The following is a 15,155-nucleotide window of genomic DNA, read 5'->3' on the forward strand; positions in this document are numbered from 1 at the left end:
AATTCATCAAGCAATAATGTAGGACAAGAAACGGGGTAAAAGATTAACATAAAGAAAGGAGGGGAAAGTATCAGCAGGTAAAGTAGTAGAAGGGAAATCCTTTATGATTTTTCGAATGCTATCTTCCAAGGCAGGGATAAATTCAATTGCAAGTACTGCCATTCAATATTTGCTGTAAATATTGAATTTTCTTCAAAGAAACTTATTCATCTTTAGCTTTCCTTCATACTCTGAAGCCAAATTTTCCCATGATTCCCAAATGCCTTTTCATTTCCAGTCTTAGCATTCTAGTTGCCAGGAATTAGTGTGACTATTTAAATGCTTGTGGGCAAGGTCCGCATGTCATCACAAAATTAATTTCTATTCCCTTAGCATGTGTAGTTAGAGTATAGATGTGGATCACTGTCATTTTGATTTTCTTGCCTTTGACTCAGACTGAGATCTTGCTATCATTTTTTATTGTAACCTAAACAAATATCAATAATAATGACAGCTACTCCAGTGCCACTCTCATTTTTCTTGTTTGCAGTGGATATATTGTTCCTCTGATGTGAAGTGACCCATTCCAGTCCATTTCAATTGACTGATTCCCAGAAAGTCAATGTTCAATCTTGACATTTTTATTTGGACACCATCAAGTTGCCTTGATTCATGGTTCTGACATTCCATGTAAAGAATATGTAAGAGTCAGAGTGTATATATATTTTGTAGCCCTGAATTTTTTCCTTTGGGAAAGTAACATGCTGCAAAGGAGAATCCCACGCTCAAAGATAATCTTTTATTTCCAAGAATGTTTCTGGACCCCAAAGTCCCAAAAATGTCTTAGAAAGTAAAAAAAAAAAAAGTAATGAAGAACTGCATCTCAGATTTTTGTTTGGAAGGAAAAGCACAGAAAACCTCTTGAAATGCTGGAAATAGTATGGCTTATCAATGGTTTGCTTACTGATAAATGGGACTAGTCACATGAATACAGCTTTCTTAAAAGCTTTTCTAGTCCACGAAGTTTAGTTCACAAACCAGTTTCTAAACATGACCTTACTCTTTGTTGCTTTTTGTTGAATCATAGATTCATGTGTTGGTGACTGTGGGAAAACATATTTAAAAAATCTAATTTGAAAAACAAGGGACATCATTTATGGGAAGGACTACTTATGAATAAATATGCAGTATAACAGGGAAAACTTGTTTCTTTCCAGGAAGCATGTGATAAGAACCAACATAAAAAGGAGTTGGAATCACTCCATCCATCAATAAAAGATGCAAGACCATCAGAGCACAATAAATATGAGGATCCTTTTGCATCTTGGCATCATAAGCAGGTAATACAATAATCAATGACAGACAGATAATAGATTTAGTTCTATGTGATGCATCAAGAAGGATTTGTTTCTCAGAATTTTTAACAATAATAACAATAAAAATGATTATTTATCACGAACCTATCTTCGGTAGATGTATGCTTCAATCAGTTTTTAGTTTTCATTTGGGATTCGGCATCGTTACCTTTACTGTTGTAGAGCCAGGATAGAGGTAATGCATCCATCCTGATGTTTTTTGATCTTTCAGCAGTTTTTGACACCACTGACCACAGTACCCTTATGAACCATCAGCAGGGCGGGATTATTCTCGTCCTTCTTTCATGGTTTGCTCCAGTCAGTGTTAGCAAGCAAGAAAAGGTTGTCCCCTAGACCCTATGATGTGAGGTGACTTTAATAGGGTCCATTCTTGTTTAATGTCTGCATGAAGCCATTAGAAGGGAGGGGTCTGATGTTCAGTATCATCATCAGTATGTTGATGATACCCAGTTAAGTCTTTTTACTTTAGACTGGCCAAATGAGTACTTGGAAACTATACAGGCCTGGTTGGGGAAGAACTGAATTTGAATCAATGTTACAAAGCCTATGTAGCTGTGGATATTAGGGACTCTGCATCCAGGACTTTCCATCTATACTCTTGAATGGAGAAGCACTTCCCTGCTCAAGAAGGATGCACAATCTGAGGGTCCTTTTGGAATTACGGTTCAAAAAGAAGTGGCAGCTATGGCCAAGGGAGACCTCCGTCAGCTCCATCTTCTGGATCAGGAGGCCCTTGAGACAGTCAGTCATGCCCTAATCACCTGAAGGGTGCTGCAAGGGTGACTCATTAGTGCAATGTATTTTACATGAAAACCATTCAGAATCTTCAGATGATCCAGAACATTAATGTTTGAGTGGTGATGGGAATGCCTCAATATGACTATATGACACTTCTGTTCTACAAGCTGTGCTGGTAGCTGGTCTGTTTGGCTTCCATTCTGTTGCTGTCCCATAAAAGCCTTGCAGATCTTGTCATCTCCCAGGCCTTGCTGTGAAATAGATGGAGCCACTTGAGTGTGTTTGCTGTTTTTGTTCTCTGTTTATATTTGTACCAAGATACCCTCTTAATAGGTGTCCATGAAGATTTGAATTCCATCTTGGATCATATTCATAGTGGTAATGTTATATTTTTTTTGCTTCATAGAATAGACATGGCAGAAGCTTGGATATTCAAGATCTGCCTAGGGGCCCAAAGGATTGTAAAGAACCAAGTGCAACATCTATTTTCCGGAGACACACTGATCCAGCGCAACAAGTGCAGGTAAGTACAAGTACACTCATCTTTTTTTTCAGAGAGAGAATTTAATTTGACGGGTAATACAGCTAAACTTTTATTTTTTTTAAAAATAGATCAATTTATTTTTTCTATGTATTTCACTGGAAGAGAAAAATAACATTAAGCAAAATTGAAAGCTTAGGGGAAGCTCTCAGGAACTTCTAAAATGGCTAAGAAAGAACAATGCTTAATGTGATGGGAGCTATTTAATAATTTCAATATTGAAGTAATGTAAATAATTGGTGGGTATGCATTTTAATTATATTATTTTAATTCATTTTAAGTGTAAATAAAGTCAATCTTAGTGACTGTCTTGATCCCACACACTATTTTGGGGGGCCACCAACCACAGCTCTTAAATATCAAGCACAGCCTTCAACCCAGAAATAGCTGGGGGTGTGTATAAACCAGGGGTGTCCAAACTTGGGAACTTTAAGACTTGTGGACTTCAACTCCCAGAATTCCCCAGCCGGCCGGCTGGGGAATTCTGGGAGTTGAAGTCCACAAGTCTTAAAGTTCCCAAGTTTGGACACCCCTGGTATAAACCATTGGTTTATAATGTAATATGCAGTGGTGGGATCCTCCCACTTTAACAACTGGTTCGGTGATCGCGCAATTTGCAGTTTGAAGAAATCTTCACTACCGGGTTTCTTTGGAGGAGTAACACAGCTGATTCACGCGGCAGAGCAGCTGCCACGCAAATCAGCTGAAAAGATAAAGGTAGGAAAATAGCGCGGGCAGGCGGGTGGGCCCATCTGATTCTCGGGATGAACTGGTTCACTCCCAGCTGATCATTGGAGCTACTGGTTCGCCTAAACCGGTCCGAACTGGTGGAATCCCATCCCTGGTAATATGATACCTATGAAGACCAATAAACCTAGAGACAACTCTATGGTTTCTGTCAATTAACTTTGTTAATAAGAACAAGTGCTCACATAGAGGCAGCCCTTGACTTTCAACAGTTTCTGTAATGACCATTTAAAGTTACAATGGCACTGAAAAAGTGACTTAGGACCATTTTTCATGCTTATGTCTGTTGCACCATCCCCGTGGTCATGTGATCAAAATTCCGATGCTTGGCAACTGGTTCATATTTATGATGGTTGCAGTCCTCCTGGGTTATGCGATCACCTTTTGTGATCTTTTGACAAGTAAAGCCAATGGAGAAGCAAGATTCACTTAAAAACCATGTTACTAACTTAATTGCAGTGATTCACTTAACTGTGGCGAGAAAGATTGCAAAATGGGGCAAAACTCACTTAACAAATGTTTCAATTAGCAACAGAAGTTGAGGACTACCTATAGTCATAAGCAGCCTGATAACAAATCTATCAGTTACTCTCCTTCCCCGTCCAAAAATGATGGAAAACATCATTCTGGCAGCCCTGACAGTGTGATTGAAGCTGTGCCTATTTTTTATGTGTGCTGTGATTTCTTTTACCACAATCTGTGGATCCCTCTGCTGGAATTCTTTGGTAAAGTCTTCTTAGTTTTTATTTTTACAACAAATCTACATATCAGTACATTTTGTATCCTTAAGTGCCAGTCCACCTTGCTAGGAGAAGCCTTGCAATTGACATACTAGTAAAATGCCAATGTGTTATAATCTTTAGAAGGATCAGAGTGTGGGTATGGATAGGTGTAAAGCCAGACACATAGAAAGCTAAGAAATTAAACACAGTACTATTTATTATTATGGCAGCCTAGTGTAAAATGTAATTACAATTATTCTAGTGACTAAATGTTTATGTATATAATAACCGAGCATCTGTATACTTCCATTAAAGCTATACTAATAGATATAAATTATTGAAACCTCTGCTCTGATACTGTTTTTTTCTGAACTACTATTTTTTCTTTCTCTCCACACTTGTTTAACTACAGAATGGTCCATTTTTTTTCTTGCCTAGGCTGACAGTTACTATACTACAATCTATTTTTTCTCCTTAACCCACTCTTTTCCAGCATCAAAACTATACTGTCTCATTCCACCTCAATTTATCTGCTCTGGATTTTTTTATACTTTTTCCTTCAAAATCTACATGCTGGTGTACTGGTAATTCTAAAGAGTTTAGACTTTTTTCTTTTTCTGTAACTGCCTGTGTTTTCAAAATTACAAGGGTGTCTTGGCATGGTCATCAGGAATTACAGAAATTAGAGATATGGGACACAAAACATGCAAACATGGGTTCCTGACAGTTCTAACCTCTTCTATAGAAGAGGTTCCACAAATCTACCGTGCAGTTTAGAACTGGTTCCAGCTCCCTCCCCATGCTTGCCCCGCCCGCCGCTCACTGATTGGCTGGCTCACCATTCGCCCCGCCCGCCTCTAAGAGTCCTAGCGAAACCTTAAAGTCTTAAAGCTGTCAAGTTTGAACATCCCTGGGGTTTTTTTTCTAAAGGGTTAGGGGTGCAAGGGTCTTGTAACATGACAGCTTTAAGACTTGCGTGCTTCAAATGCCAGAGTTTCTGAACCAACATTTTGGTTGCTAAGCAAGAGCATTGTTAAATCAGTTTCACTACATTTTACAAGTTGGCTACGCCCACTCAGTCACATGACTGCCAAGCCACTCCCACCCAGTCACATGGCACAAAGCAGGCCACACCTACAGAAGAGGTTCTAAAAAAAAATTTGAAACCCACCACTGGTATGAAAATAATCTGAGGTCCATAGGGTTTTTTAAGGGAAAACATTGAGGGGGGTGGAGAAATGAACAATTTATGAGGTGGATAAGGTACAACATCTCTACATTACAAGAAGTAAGATCATTATGATTTGGTGATAGCAAATTTCACTGTAATCTCCAAGATTTTATTCGTGGCTAATGCATTTCTTTCTCTTTATTGCTAGAGGCCAAAATGGGTCCGGGCCTTGTATGATTTTGAGGCGGCAGAGGGCGATGAGCTAGGATTCTGCACTGGAGACGTCATAGAAGTCCTCGACAACTCTGATGAACATTGGTGGAAAGGCTGCTTACATGGAACTCTTGGTCTCTTTCCTGCCAACTATGTGCAGCCAATGAACTAGTAAACTGTCTTTGTTTCTCATGGGGGTTTCATAAGAATGTGCCATTGTATAAATCAGGGGTGTCCAAACTTTTTGTGAGGAGGGCCAGATTTGGTGAGGTGAAAATGTGTGGGGCCGATCATTCAGCCTGACATTCTTTGAACCCTTAACATTAAATGCGAATTAACTACCGTATTTTTCGGAGTATAAGACGCACCAAGATTTTGAAGAGGCAAATTTAAAAAAAAGTTTTTGCACTCTCCCATGAAAATGGGCCTTTTTTTAAAAGGGCATGAATAGCCTTTAAGAGGCTTCTAGAGTGCTCCTGGGGGCTGGGGGGGCAAAGTTGAGCAAAAAATGGCCCGTTTTTTGCTCATTTATGCCCTCCACAGCCCCCAGGAGCACTCTGAAAACCTCCTAAAGGCTATGCACAGCCATTTTGGTGAAGGGGGCAGAGTTTTGGGAGGCAAAAAATGCTGTATTCAGTGTATAAGATGCACCCAGATTTTTAGCCTCTTTTTTGAGGGGAAAAAGATGCATCTTTATACTTCAAAAAATACGGTATTTTATGAAAGACTAAACAAATAACTCCAGTGGGGAGAAGAGGCTGCGGGCCGCTTGAAATTTGAAAAAGGGCCACATTTGGCCCCCGGGCCGCACTTTGGACATGCCTGGTATAAATAGAAGGTACTCTTAAAATGTCTGGTTCGTGTTCATAGCTCCATCATCTTAACCACTATTAATTATTATTTAAACACACCACCTCCTTTGAGCTCACCTTTCAGGAAGCACTGAGCTATGGATAGCTTTGGTTCATTTGAAACATTATAGCAGAAAAGTCCTTTTTGGAGCATTGTCTCAACTCTTAAATTCATTCAGTACTTTTAAAAAATTTAGAAAGTAGATGTAGGTAGTCCTCAACTTACAACCATAACTGAGCCCCAACGTTTCTATTGCTAACAAGACAGTTGCTTTGACCCCATTTTATGACCTTTCTTGCCACAGTCATTCAGTGAATCAATGCAGTCGTTAATTTAATAACATGGTTGCTAAGTAAATCTGGTTTTTCCACTGACTTTGCTTGCCCGAAAATCCCAAAAGATGATCACATAACCCTGGCAACCATCATAAATATGAACCAGTTGCCAAGTGCCTGAATTTTGGTTACGTGTCTGCGGAGATACTGCAACGGTCATAAATGTGAAAAACAATCATGTCCCTTTTTTCAGTGCCTATGAAACTTCAAACAGTCACTAAATGAACTGTTGTAAGTCAAAAACTACCTATATTTAATTGTACAAATGTACATGCAGAACTTTAATTTTTTTTAAAAAAAAGGGGGGGGGGGGAAATCCAAGAAAATTATTTTAAAACTATTCAATTTGTTGGTCTGTACACCTATCATTTGCATTCAGTTTTCTGAAGAAATTTGATTCAGTCCAGTTGAGAAAAACACAGTGCTCTTTCTATCTTGGTTTGAGTTGTCTTTCCATACGATGATTCCCTACTTTTTGTAAGATTTAGTAAGACAGCTTGCAAAATTGCTCTGATTGTTCTTCCAAATATTATAAAGTCTACATGCTTATTTCACGGAACAAATGCCTGAGAATATTAACATTTTGCCGTGGAATTGGAAAAAATGTTTCATTGTAGGGTAAATTTCTACTTCCTGTTACACGGAAAAAACAAGCAACCAGTTGAACAATTTGAATTGTGGCCATTATGCTAATAATGTCTCTTTCTTAACATCACATAGCTCCATAGCTGATTCACAGGGAAATCCACAAAGTAAACATGTCTCAGCTTTATATCTGATAGTAATAACTTCCTTCAAAGAATATTGGAAATTCAATTACAATAAATATACTATTAACCTAAGATTCGTCCTGTCTCCTCCCAAGTGAAATCAAGCACATATGACAAAAAAAATATTTATTAGTGATATTTACATAAGCTGTTCATGTCAAAAAAAATTATCATCGAACATTTATTAATTTGTTGTAGCACCTGAACAAGTTCTCCTAGGCTGCTAAGAGATGCTTCAGTGGAAGGTGTATAAAGAAAGAAGTAATTTAATATAAAAACAGTATACAATAAAAATAAATAATATTTTTAGCAATCTAGATTCTCAGAATATACCGTCTTTGTTCACATTAGTCTTGTTTGGGTATGATAGCAATAGCACTTAGACTTATATACCGCTTTACAGTGCTTTACAGCCCTCTCTAATCGGTTTACAGCATATTGCCCCCAACAATCTGGGTCCTCATTTTACCCACCTCAGAAGGATGAAAGGCTGAGTCAACCTTGAACCTGGTGAAATTTGAACTGCCAAATTGCAGGCAGCCAGTAGGCAGTAGAAGTAGCCTGCAGTACTGCACTGTAACCACTGTGCCACCGTGGCTCTTAAATGATGATTTTTAATGGGTAACATGATAGGGCTACATATTCTAATTGCATCACCTATGTTTTCTTAGTCTGCTTAGATAGAGTAGGCCATAATCCATACTAGTTAAGGTTTCTTCCTGTCCTCCTTGTCTCTTGTACTCACAAGCATCATTTAAACAGGCCCTGGATTCTGTTCTTCCAGTACAAATATCAATATGTTGTTGTTTTTTATAAAATCCTTTGTATGCAAGGAAATATATTTACCACTGCTATAGCAAAATCTGGGTGGAACATTTTCTCGTATTGTTGAAACCTTCCACTTCCTCAAAAAAAAAAAAAAAAACTTGGAGTAAACCTTGCAACTCAACTTTACAAAAGCATTGTATATGCTTGCTTTACTGTAATTCTGATTACTGGTTTAACTGACTTTAAAAATAATTCTGCTAATAGATAACTAGTAATCTCTTGTGAATGATAACTGAACTTTCTGAATGACTTATGTCAGCCAAGTCATCCTGATTACAAAAAAAAATATCATTTTTAAAAATACAAGTACAATATCATCATGGTAAACAATGCTGACAAACCACTGCCTATTCCTTTCACGATCAGAGGAGTTTTTAATGTAAGTAAAAGCTTTTTGAAGTGGCCTCATTTGCATGAAACATAAAAGATTCCATTTACATTAATAGAAGCAGCAACTGGAAAGAACTGTAAATGTAGATATCAACTACTGGGGGAAACAAACAAATTAAGGACTCACCATGAATTTAAATGCAAAATATAGAGTCAAAATATTGCTTGCATTAAGAAGAAATAATGCTCCAAAATGTTACAAAGGATAAAGTATAAATACTGCAAAAAGCAAAAGACAACTTTCCACTCATTAAAACTTTATAAGTAGCCAATTAAAGAAATGTAGAATACCTTGCCTAAATGTCCCACTATATGATAAGGAACATTAGCTCCAGTTTCCTTACTGTTTTTTGACTGAATAAATATTTATAATGCATTCTACCTACAGTGTGTCCGTCTTCCCCAAACTATTACTGAATATCAAAAGTCTGTTCTGCAAGTGAATGCAAATCCTCAAAGATCTATTATATATCTTACTGCAGTTTACAAATACCTATGTACCGAATGTTAATCCTAACCCTAAAGCAATCTTAGAATTTAGGATACATAGAATAAAGAATAGAATAACAGAGTTGGAAGAGAACTTGGAGGTCTTCTAGTCCAGGGGTCTCCAACCTTAGCAACTTTAAGACCCGTGGGCTTCAACTCCCACAAGGGAGTTGAAGTCCACATGACTTAAACTTATCAAAGTTGGAGACCCCTGTTCTAAACTTGTCAAAGTTGGAACCCCCTGCTTAGTCAGGAAACTAGAACTATCTTCCCCAAAGTAGTGCTGCCCTGCTGTATTGGGACTAAGACTTCAAAAATTCCCAGCTAAAAAAGCTTTCTGTAAATTGATTAAGAATTCTGTGACCTGTAAACCCAACATATCTGGGTAACAGTGCTTTATGGCTTTGTTAGGGAGGAAGGCAGGCAAGCATTGTTTCAGAAACTTGTCCTTCCCTACCCTTTTATAGAACTTCAGCCCCTAACCCAATACAAACCCTGCACATAGTTTGGTTTGGTTTGGTTTATTTGGATTTATATGTGCTCCTGAAGGAGGTGTCGGTCTCCAGTTTAAGGATCATTCAGCACTGGATACCTACCATTATACAGAAATCAAGTTCATTCATTATGTTAACCCATAATTTGTTTAACCGTGGCTTACTGAGTAAGCCACAAATTATCATTATGCTACCCAATTTGGAAATGACGTGGCTGCAAGAAAACAACCAAGCTGAGAGAACACCAAGGACCCCAGAGTTCAATCCTGAGCTACAGATACTCTCTTCTCTCAGTTTACAAACTGTAATGGCTAAATTAATAGATTGCACAAACTAAAGTAAAACAAACCACATTATTGTTAAGAGTAATACATAGATCAAGTTTTACTGGGCACATGCAGTAATCGGAATAAGTAAAAGTAGAAGAAATTCTATTGGTTCCCTCCCTAATACCATAGCACCCCAATAGCATTATAATTCAATTTAAAGCACGAATTCAAACCAGTAGAATTTGAAATGTATTTCTATAAATGTGTACTCCAAATTCTATTTACTCAAAGTATTATAATTTGATTCTTCTTTTGACATGCTAAACCGGTATTTCTGGTTGACAATGCCATTCTGGGTAGGGTGCATCTATCTCTCCAGATCAGCTTGTAAAGTCCTTCCAGTTGTTTTCACAAAGCATGAGCAAGATTATACTTAGAGATTATCATCTGGGATTTGAAATAATTTCATCTTTCCCAAAACATTGCTACATCCCTAATATTTTATTGTAACTTCTGATGTAGAACGACAAATCAAAGTAAAATATCAGCTACAACTGCTGCCTGGGTTCAGATAAGCCACCTAATTCACTTGTTACAAGTTTTCAGTTGCAATCATATACACAATTATTTTGGATTAGGTCCTACTGAATTTATTCTGCCATACTCTGAATAAAAACGAATTGCAGAACTGAGCATGTTTTGAAAATGATTAAAAGTTCATTGGACTTCACACAAGCATGGCCCTTCACTATTCATTAAAGAAGCCCAACTTTCTTAGGTGTTTGTTTGAACCTGAAAAAAATGCTGCCTTTTAAGCAAACACTTTAACTTTGAGAACATTCTTTAAAGCAGCAGATTTGAAGGGTGTGCACACTTATGCAACCACATTATTGTAATTTTTTTTTTACCACCCCCCAAAAAGGTCTGTTTTTTTTAATTTTTTAATTTTTTAATTTTTTTTAATTGAATTGCACAGCTTATGTGTTATATTAAAGGTGAAAAAATTCTGAAGTAGTTTACTTTGGTCTGATTTTTTTAAACATCTTTTTACAACTGGCATTTACAATACAATACAATAGTAGAGTTGGAAGGGACCTTGGAGGTCTTCTAGTCCAACCCCCTGCCTAGGCAGGAAACCCTATACCGTTTCAGACAAATAGCTATCCAACATCTTCTTAAAGACTTCCAGTGTTGGGGCATTCACAACTTCTGGAGGCAAGCTGTTCCACTGATTAATTGTTCTCACTGTCAGGAAATTTCTCCTCAGTTCTAAGTTGCTTCTCTCCTTGATTAGTTTCCACCCATTGCTTCTTGTTCTACCCTCAGGTGCTTTGGAGAATAGTTTGACTCCCTCTTCTTTGTGGCAACCTCTGAGATATTGGAATAATGCTATCATGTCTCCCCTAGTCCTTCTTTCTCTTAAGCTAAACATACCCAGTTCCTGCAACCGTTCTTCATATGTTTTAGTCTCCAGTCCCCTAATCATCTTTGTTGCTCTTCTCTGCACTCTTTCTAGAGTCTCCACATCTTTTTTACATCGTGGCGACCAGAACTGAATGCAGTATTCCAAGTGTGGCCTTACCAAGGCATTATAAAGTGGTATTAACACTTCACGTGATCTTGATTCTATCCCTCTGTTGATGCAGTCTAGAACTGTGTTGAATTTTAACAGGGGTGTATAAACCTTTTATATCCACTGTGTTTAAATTCATTCTACTAGTTCCGTATCAAGGCGGCTCATGATTTCAAATAAATACCTGATGTTCTCCTTCTAAATGAGTTCTGAAGACTTTAAGGTGGCCTTGTCATATAACCATTTATATCCTGAAAGAAGCTCAGCCTCTTCTCAGTAGCACGTTGAATGCCATCAGTCCTGAGGGGATCGTAATCTGGTACTATATTGTCAATTGCTTTATCTCAGCGTTTTTCAAACTTGGCTTCAGACAACTGGGGAATTCTGAGAGTTGAAGTCCATATGTGTTATAGTTGCCAGGTTTGAAAGACACTGTTATCTTATCTATCCACATTTTGAGGAGGGGTGGAAATAAAATGAAGTAGTTTATCCTGACTTTCTCTCATGCAACATCAAATGATGCATTTGCCATTGTCACTAAAATGATAATTTGCCTCTAACATCTTCCTATATAACTACTGCAGAATATAGGTGCCTATTTGCTTTAACTGGCAAATGGGATCAGCCTGGGGGATATATACTATCACTATGCACCCCCTAGTTTTTCACTCATCCTTCCTAAGAACACACCATCACCCACAATCATGTTGAGCAGCATAGCAGGATTTGGGGGGATGGATTTACTAATCTTTCATACATTTTTAAAGGCATGGCTTTTCCAGAGGCTGTATGTATTATAATCTCCTCCCATTTATTAGATTAGATTTGATATTGTGTCTTGTCTTTTTTCCAACGTGCTGTTAGATATAGATTTGTCAAAGTTGTTAATTCTGATATATAACCTGTCTGGCATTGAACTTGTGATTGAGGTAACACAAACATTAATTATATAAATAAGTTGCCTCTTGGAAATTTGTCATACTTTTTCCTTTCAAAAACAGCAACTAGTTCTATAAATGCAAATATGTAATCAATATAAATAAACCATGTACGGTTGTACAGTTAAAGGTAAAGGTAAATTTTTTGGTGTGACAAAAATTCAGGTATCTGGACTGGAGGCCCTAAAAATTGGGCTTTTTTTCCAAATTACAAATCGGGGGTCTGATTCAAAGTGTGTAATGATTTGTCAAGCTTGTATTAAGTTTTTAAAACAAAAAGAAGAGAAGAGAAATACAGTGATGAAACTATTCAAGACTGGCCTTTTGAACAGCCATGAAACATATTGTATCCTGTGTTGTCTTTTCTGAATTAATGCTTTCCGCATATTTTTACCACTGGGTGAAATTCTACTTTAATTTCATAGTATTCATGTAATTGATAGCACAGGTTTTAATGTACAGAAGCGGGTGTACAACAAATGTATATTTTACAGTTTCTCATATGTAAAAAGAGGGATAATGATATTTAATTACTTGTCGTATAGCAATGTTCTAAGAGTAAATTAATAATTTGAAGATAATGCTTGTTATAAAAGCTTAAATATACAGTACTGTATATATTGAAATGTAAAGATTGTCTTGCTGGTTTTTTTTTAATGAAAAGATAAAATAGTTAATTTAATTCTATGGTGTGGACATATTATTTTGTGAAGACCTAAACTGAGAAAAATCTTATCTCTCATAATATCTAAATGATAAAAGTTTTTTATATAACAGCATAAGGAATAATCTGCTTTATCTGATTGATAATCCTATACCATGCAATGTCCTGCAAAGTAGATATATGCCTTGAGCATCTCTATTCATAGTTACTAATATTTTTTATTTTCCATAAAAATTACGCCTTCTTTCTACTGAAGTAGCCATAATGAGATATGCATTTCTCCTTTATAGGCTTCGGAAGACCTATGGAAACTTTTGCCTAATTTCAAAAGGCATTTTTTTATGTGGAATGTTGGATTCACCACCCAGAATGAGCAGATCTTTCTCCTTCCAGATATTTCAATGCTGCCTAAGAGAGGACTTAAAACAGTTCTGTCTTCTCCTTTATTAGAGAGCATGACCCATAAAAGTGTTAAGGGGGTAGCAACAAAGGAGCTAACCCAGAAAAATACCTTGTTTCCTTGGATGTGACCTAACATCTTTTAATTCTGGAAGAAAAGGGTTAAAACAATTGCATGCCTGTATACAATTTGACATGCCTGATGCATAATCATTATGTTACATTAGTGCTACATTATATTGTTTTATAATAAGCTGAGTCATTCAGCTACCGGCAGTTCTCAGACAAGTTTGCTCCATGTTCTAATTCACCGATTGCACAGATGTTTATGCCAAATTTGCTCTGGAAGCAATTATGCTTGATTCAAAGTCAGATCCAAGCTATGACCTATTTAACTTTCTCAAAAATGACAAACTTAAAATAAATAGAGAGGAAAGGTTAAGACAGGACCTATATTTGACTTAGGCTGAACCTGCATCAGCATTTCTGGATTTGTTTTGGTGAGCAATGGCACATAAAATAACCTGCTGTAACAATTCACTTAAAACGACAATGTCATATATATATTTCCATTCAGAGATTTTTAGGCCCTTCATGATTCACCCACTGGCAAAGATTAATGTTAGGTTTGATAGACAGGCCACAGAATCTGGATCTTTTTATTCTTGGCAGTCTAAACGTGGAGATGGAACTATGTGTCTTTCAACCCCGAAACAGGTCTACCTTGAGAAAAAAAGTGTTTGTGGCATATTGTCATAATGGAAAATCTCTTTCATTGATTAACCGTTTTGACGAGGCTGAATAAAATCTCATAGCTGGTGTCATGAAGTGGCATATTTTTCAAAATACACATCGAGAAAATGATTATATTCTCGCAATGGTTATTTATAGTTTTGGTTTAAAAAAAAATCAAGGAGGTTTGTGAGTAGAATTATTTTTGTGGATACTTTGATGCAGGATATGGATGTTTTATTTATGTTTTAATATCCAAGCTGAAGGACCATATATAAAAACATTTTTTTAACTTTTGTTGTATTATATTCATGGTGTGAATTGCTTTGGTTTTAAGTTTTCATTTAGTATTTAAAAATTAATTTTAACCATTTTTTTTAAAATGTGACTTTTAACAAAAGGTGCATCTAAAATTTGCCAAAGAAGTATATAATAGAAATGTGGAAAGTTGGAGGAGATTCTGCTACCTATTTAGAATCATAATATTTCCATATCATTACCATCTAGGATTACTATATTTCACAAACTACAAAGCTTATGAAGACTGCAATAACATTGTGCAAAGGTAATACTAAGATTATTAATTTTTATCCTCATAGGTTCACAGAAGGCACGTTTCAGGGCTCTTGTTCTTATGCTGAAAAAGAAACATTTCCTGTATTGCTGGAATCTGAAAACACTGGCTCTGTAGTAACTTGGTTAACTCAGGATTTGGAGTTGAACCAATGGTGGTTTGGGGGGGGGGGAGACACATCATATGCCATGCTTTACAAACAGTGGCTGGGTTCACATAGCTCACCAATCATAAAATGTTTTATTACAGGTTGGTGCAATGTGCGTAATGCTAGATACTAGCCAGTTCACCTTATCAACCATGTATATTCGTCTATTTTTAAAATCATAGTTGTTTATTCACAACAAATAAATATTTAGCA

At 36.7% G+C, this 15,155-nt stretch overlaps 1 protein-coding gene across 3 annotated transcripts in view; it reads left to right on the forward strand.

Annotated features, from left to right (window-relative positions):
• GRAP2 (GRB2 related adaptor protein 2) overlaps positions 1-14,908 on the forward strand; it is a 71,459-nt gene extending 56,551 nt beyond the window's left edge. For 2 of the 3 annotated variants that reach the window (XR_014175688.1, XR_014175689.1), the window contains exons 6-9: positions 1,197-1,319; positions 2,500-2,616; positions 5,483-5,718; positions 6,326-6,857. Coding sequence is in view for 1 of the 3 variants with exons in the window: in XM_081956725.1 (XP_081812851.1) it covers positions 1,197-1,319; positions 2,500-2,616; positions 5,483-5,658; position 14,820 (417 nt within the window). In the remaining 2 variants the exon portion in view is untranslated. Of the gene's footprint in view, positions 1-1,196; positions 1,320-2,499; positions 2,617-5,482; positions 5,719-6,325; positions 6,858-14,819 lie in introns of those variants that run through there. The other variant, XM_081956725.1, reaches the window with a different exon arrangement.
• The last annotated feature ends 247 nt before the right edge of the window (positions 14,909-15,155 follow it).

This window comes from Natrix helvetica (genome assembly GCF_964273705.1).
Source record: "Natrix helvetica genome assembly, chromosome: 6".
NCBI lineage: Eukaryota > Metazoa > Chordata > Lepidosauria > Squamata > Natricidae > Natrix > Natrix helvetica.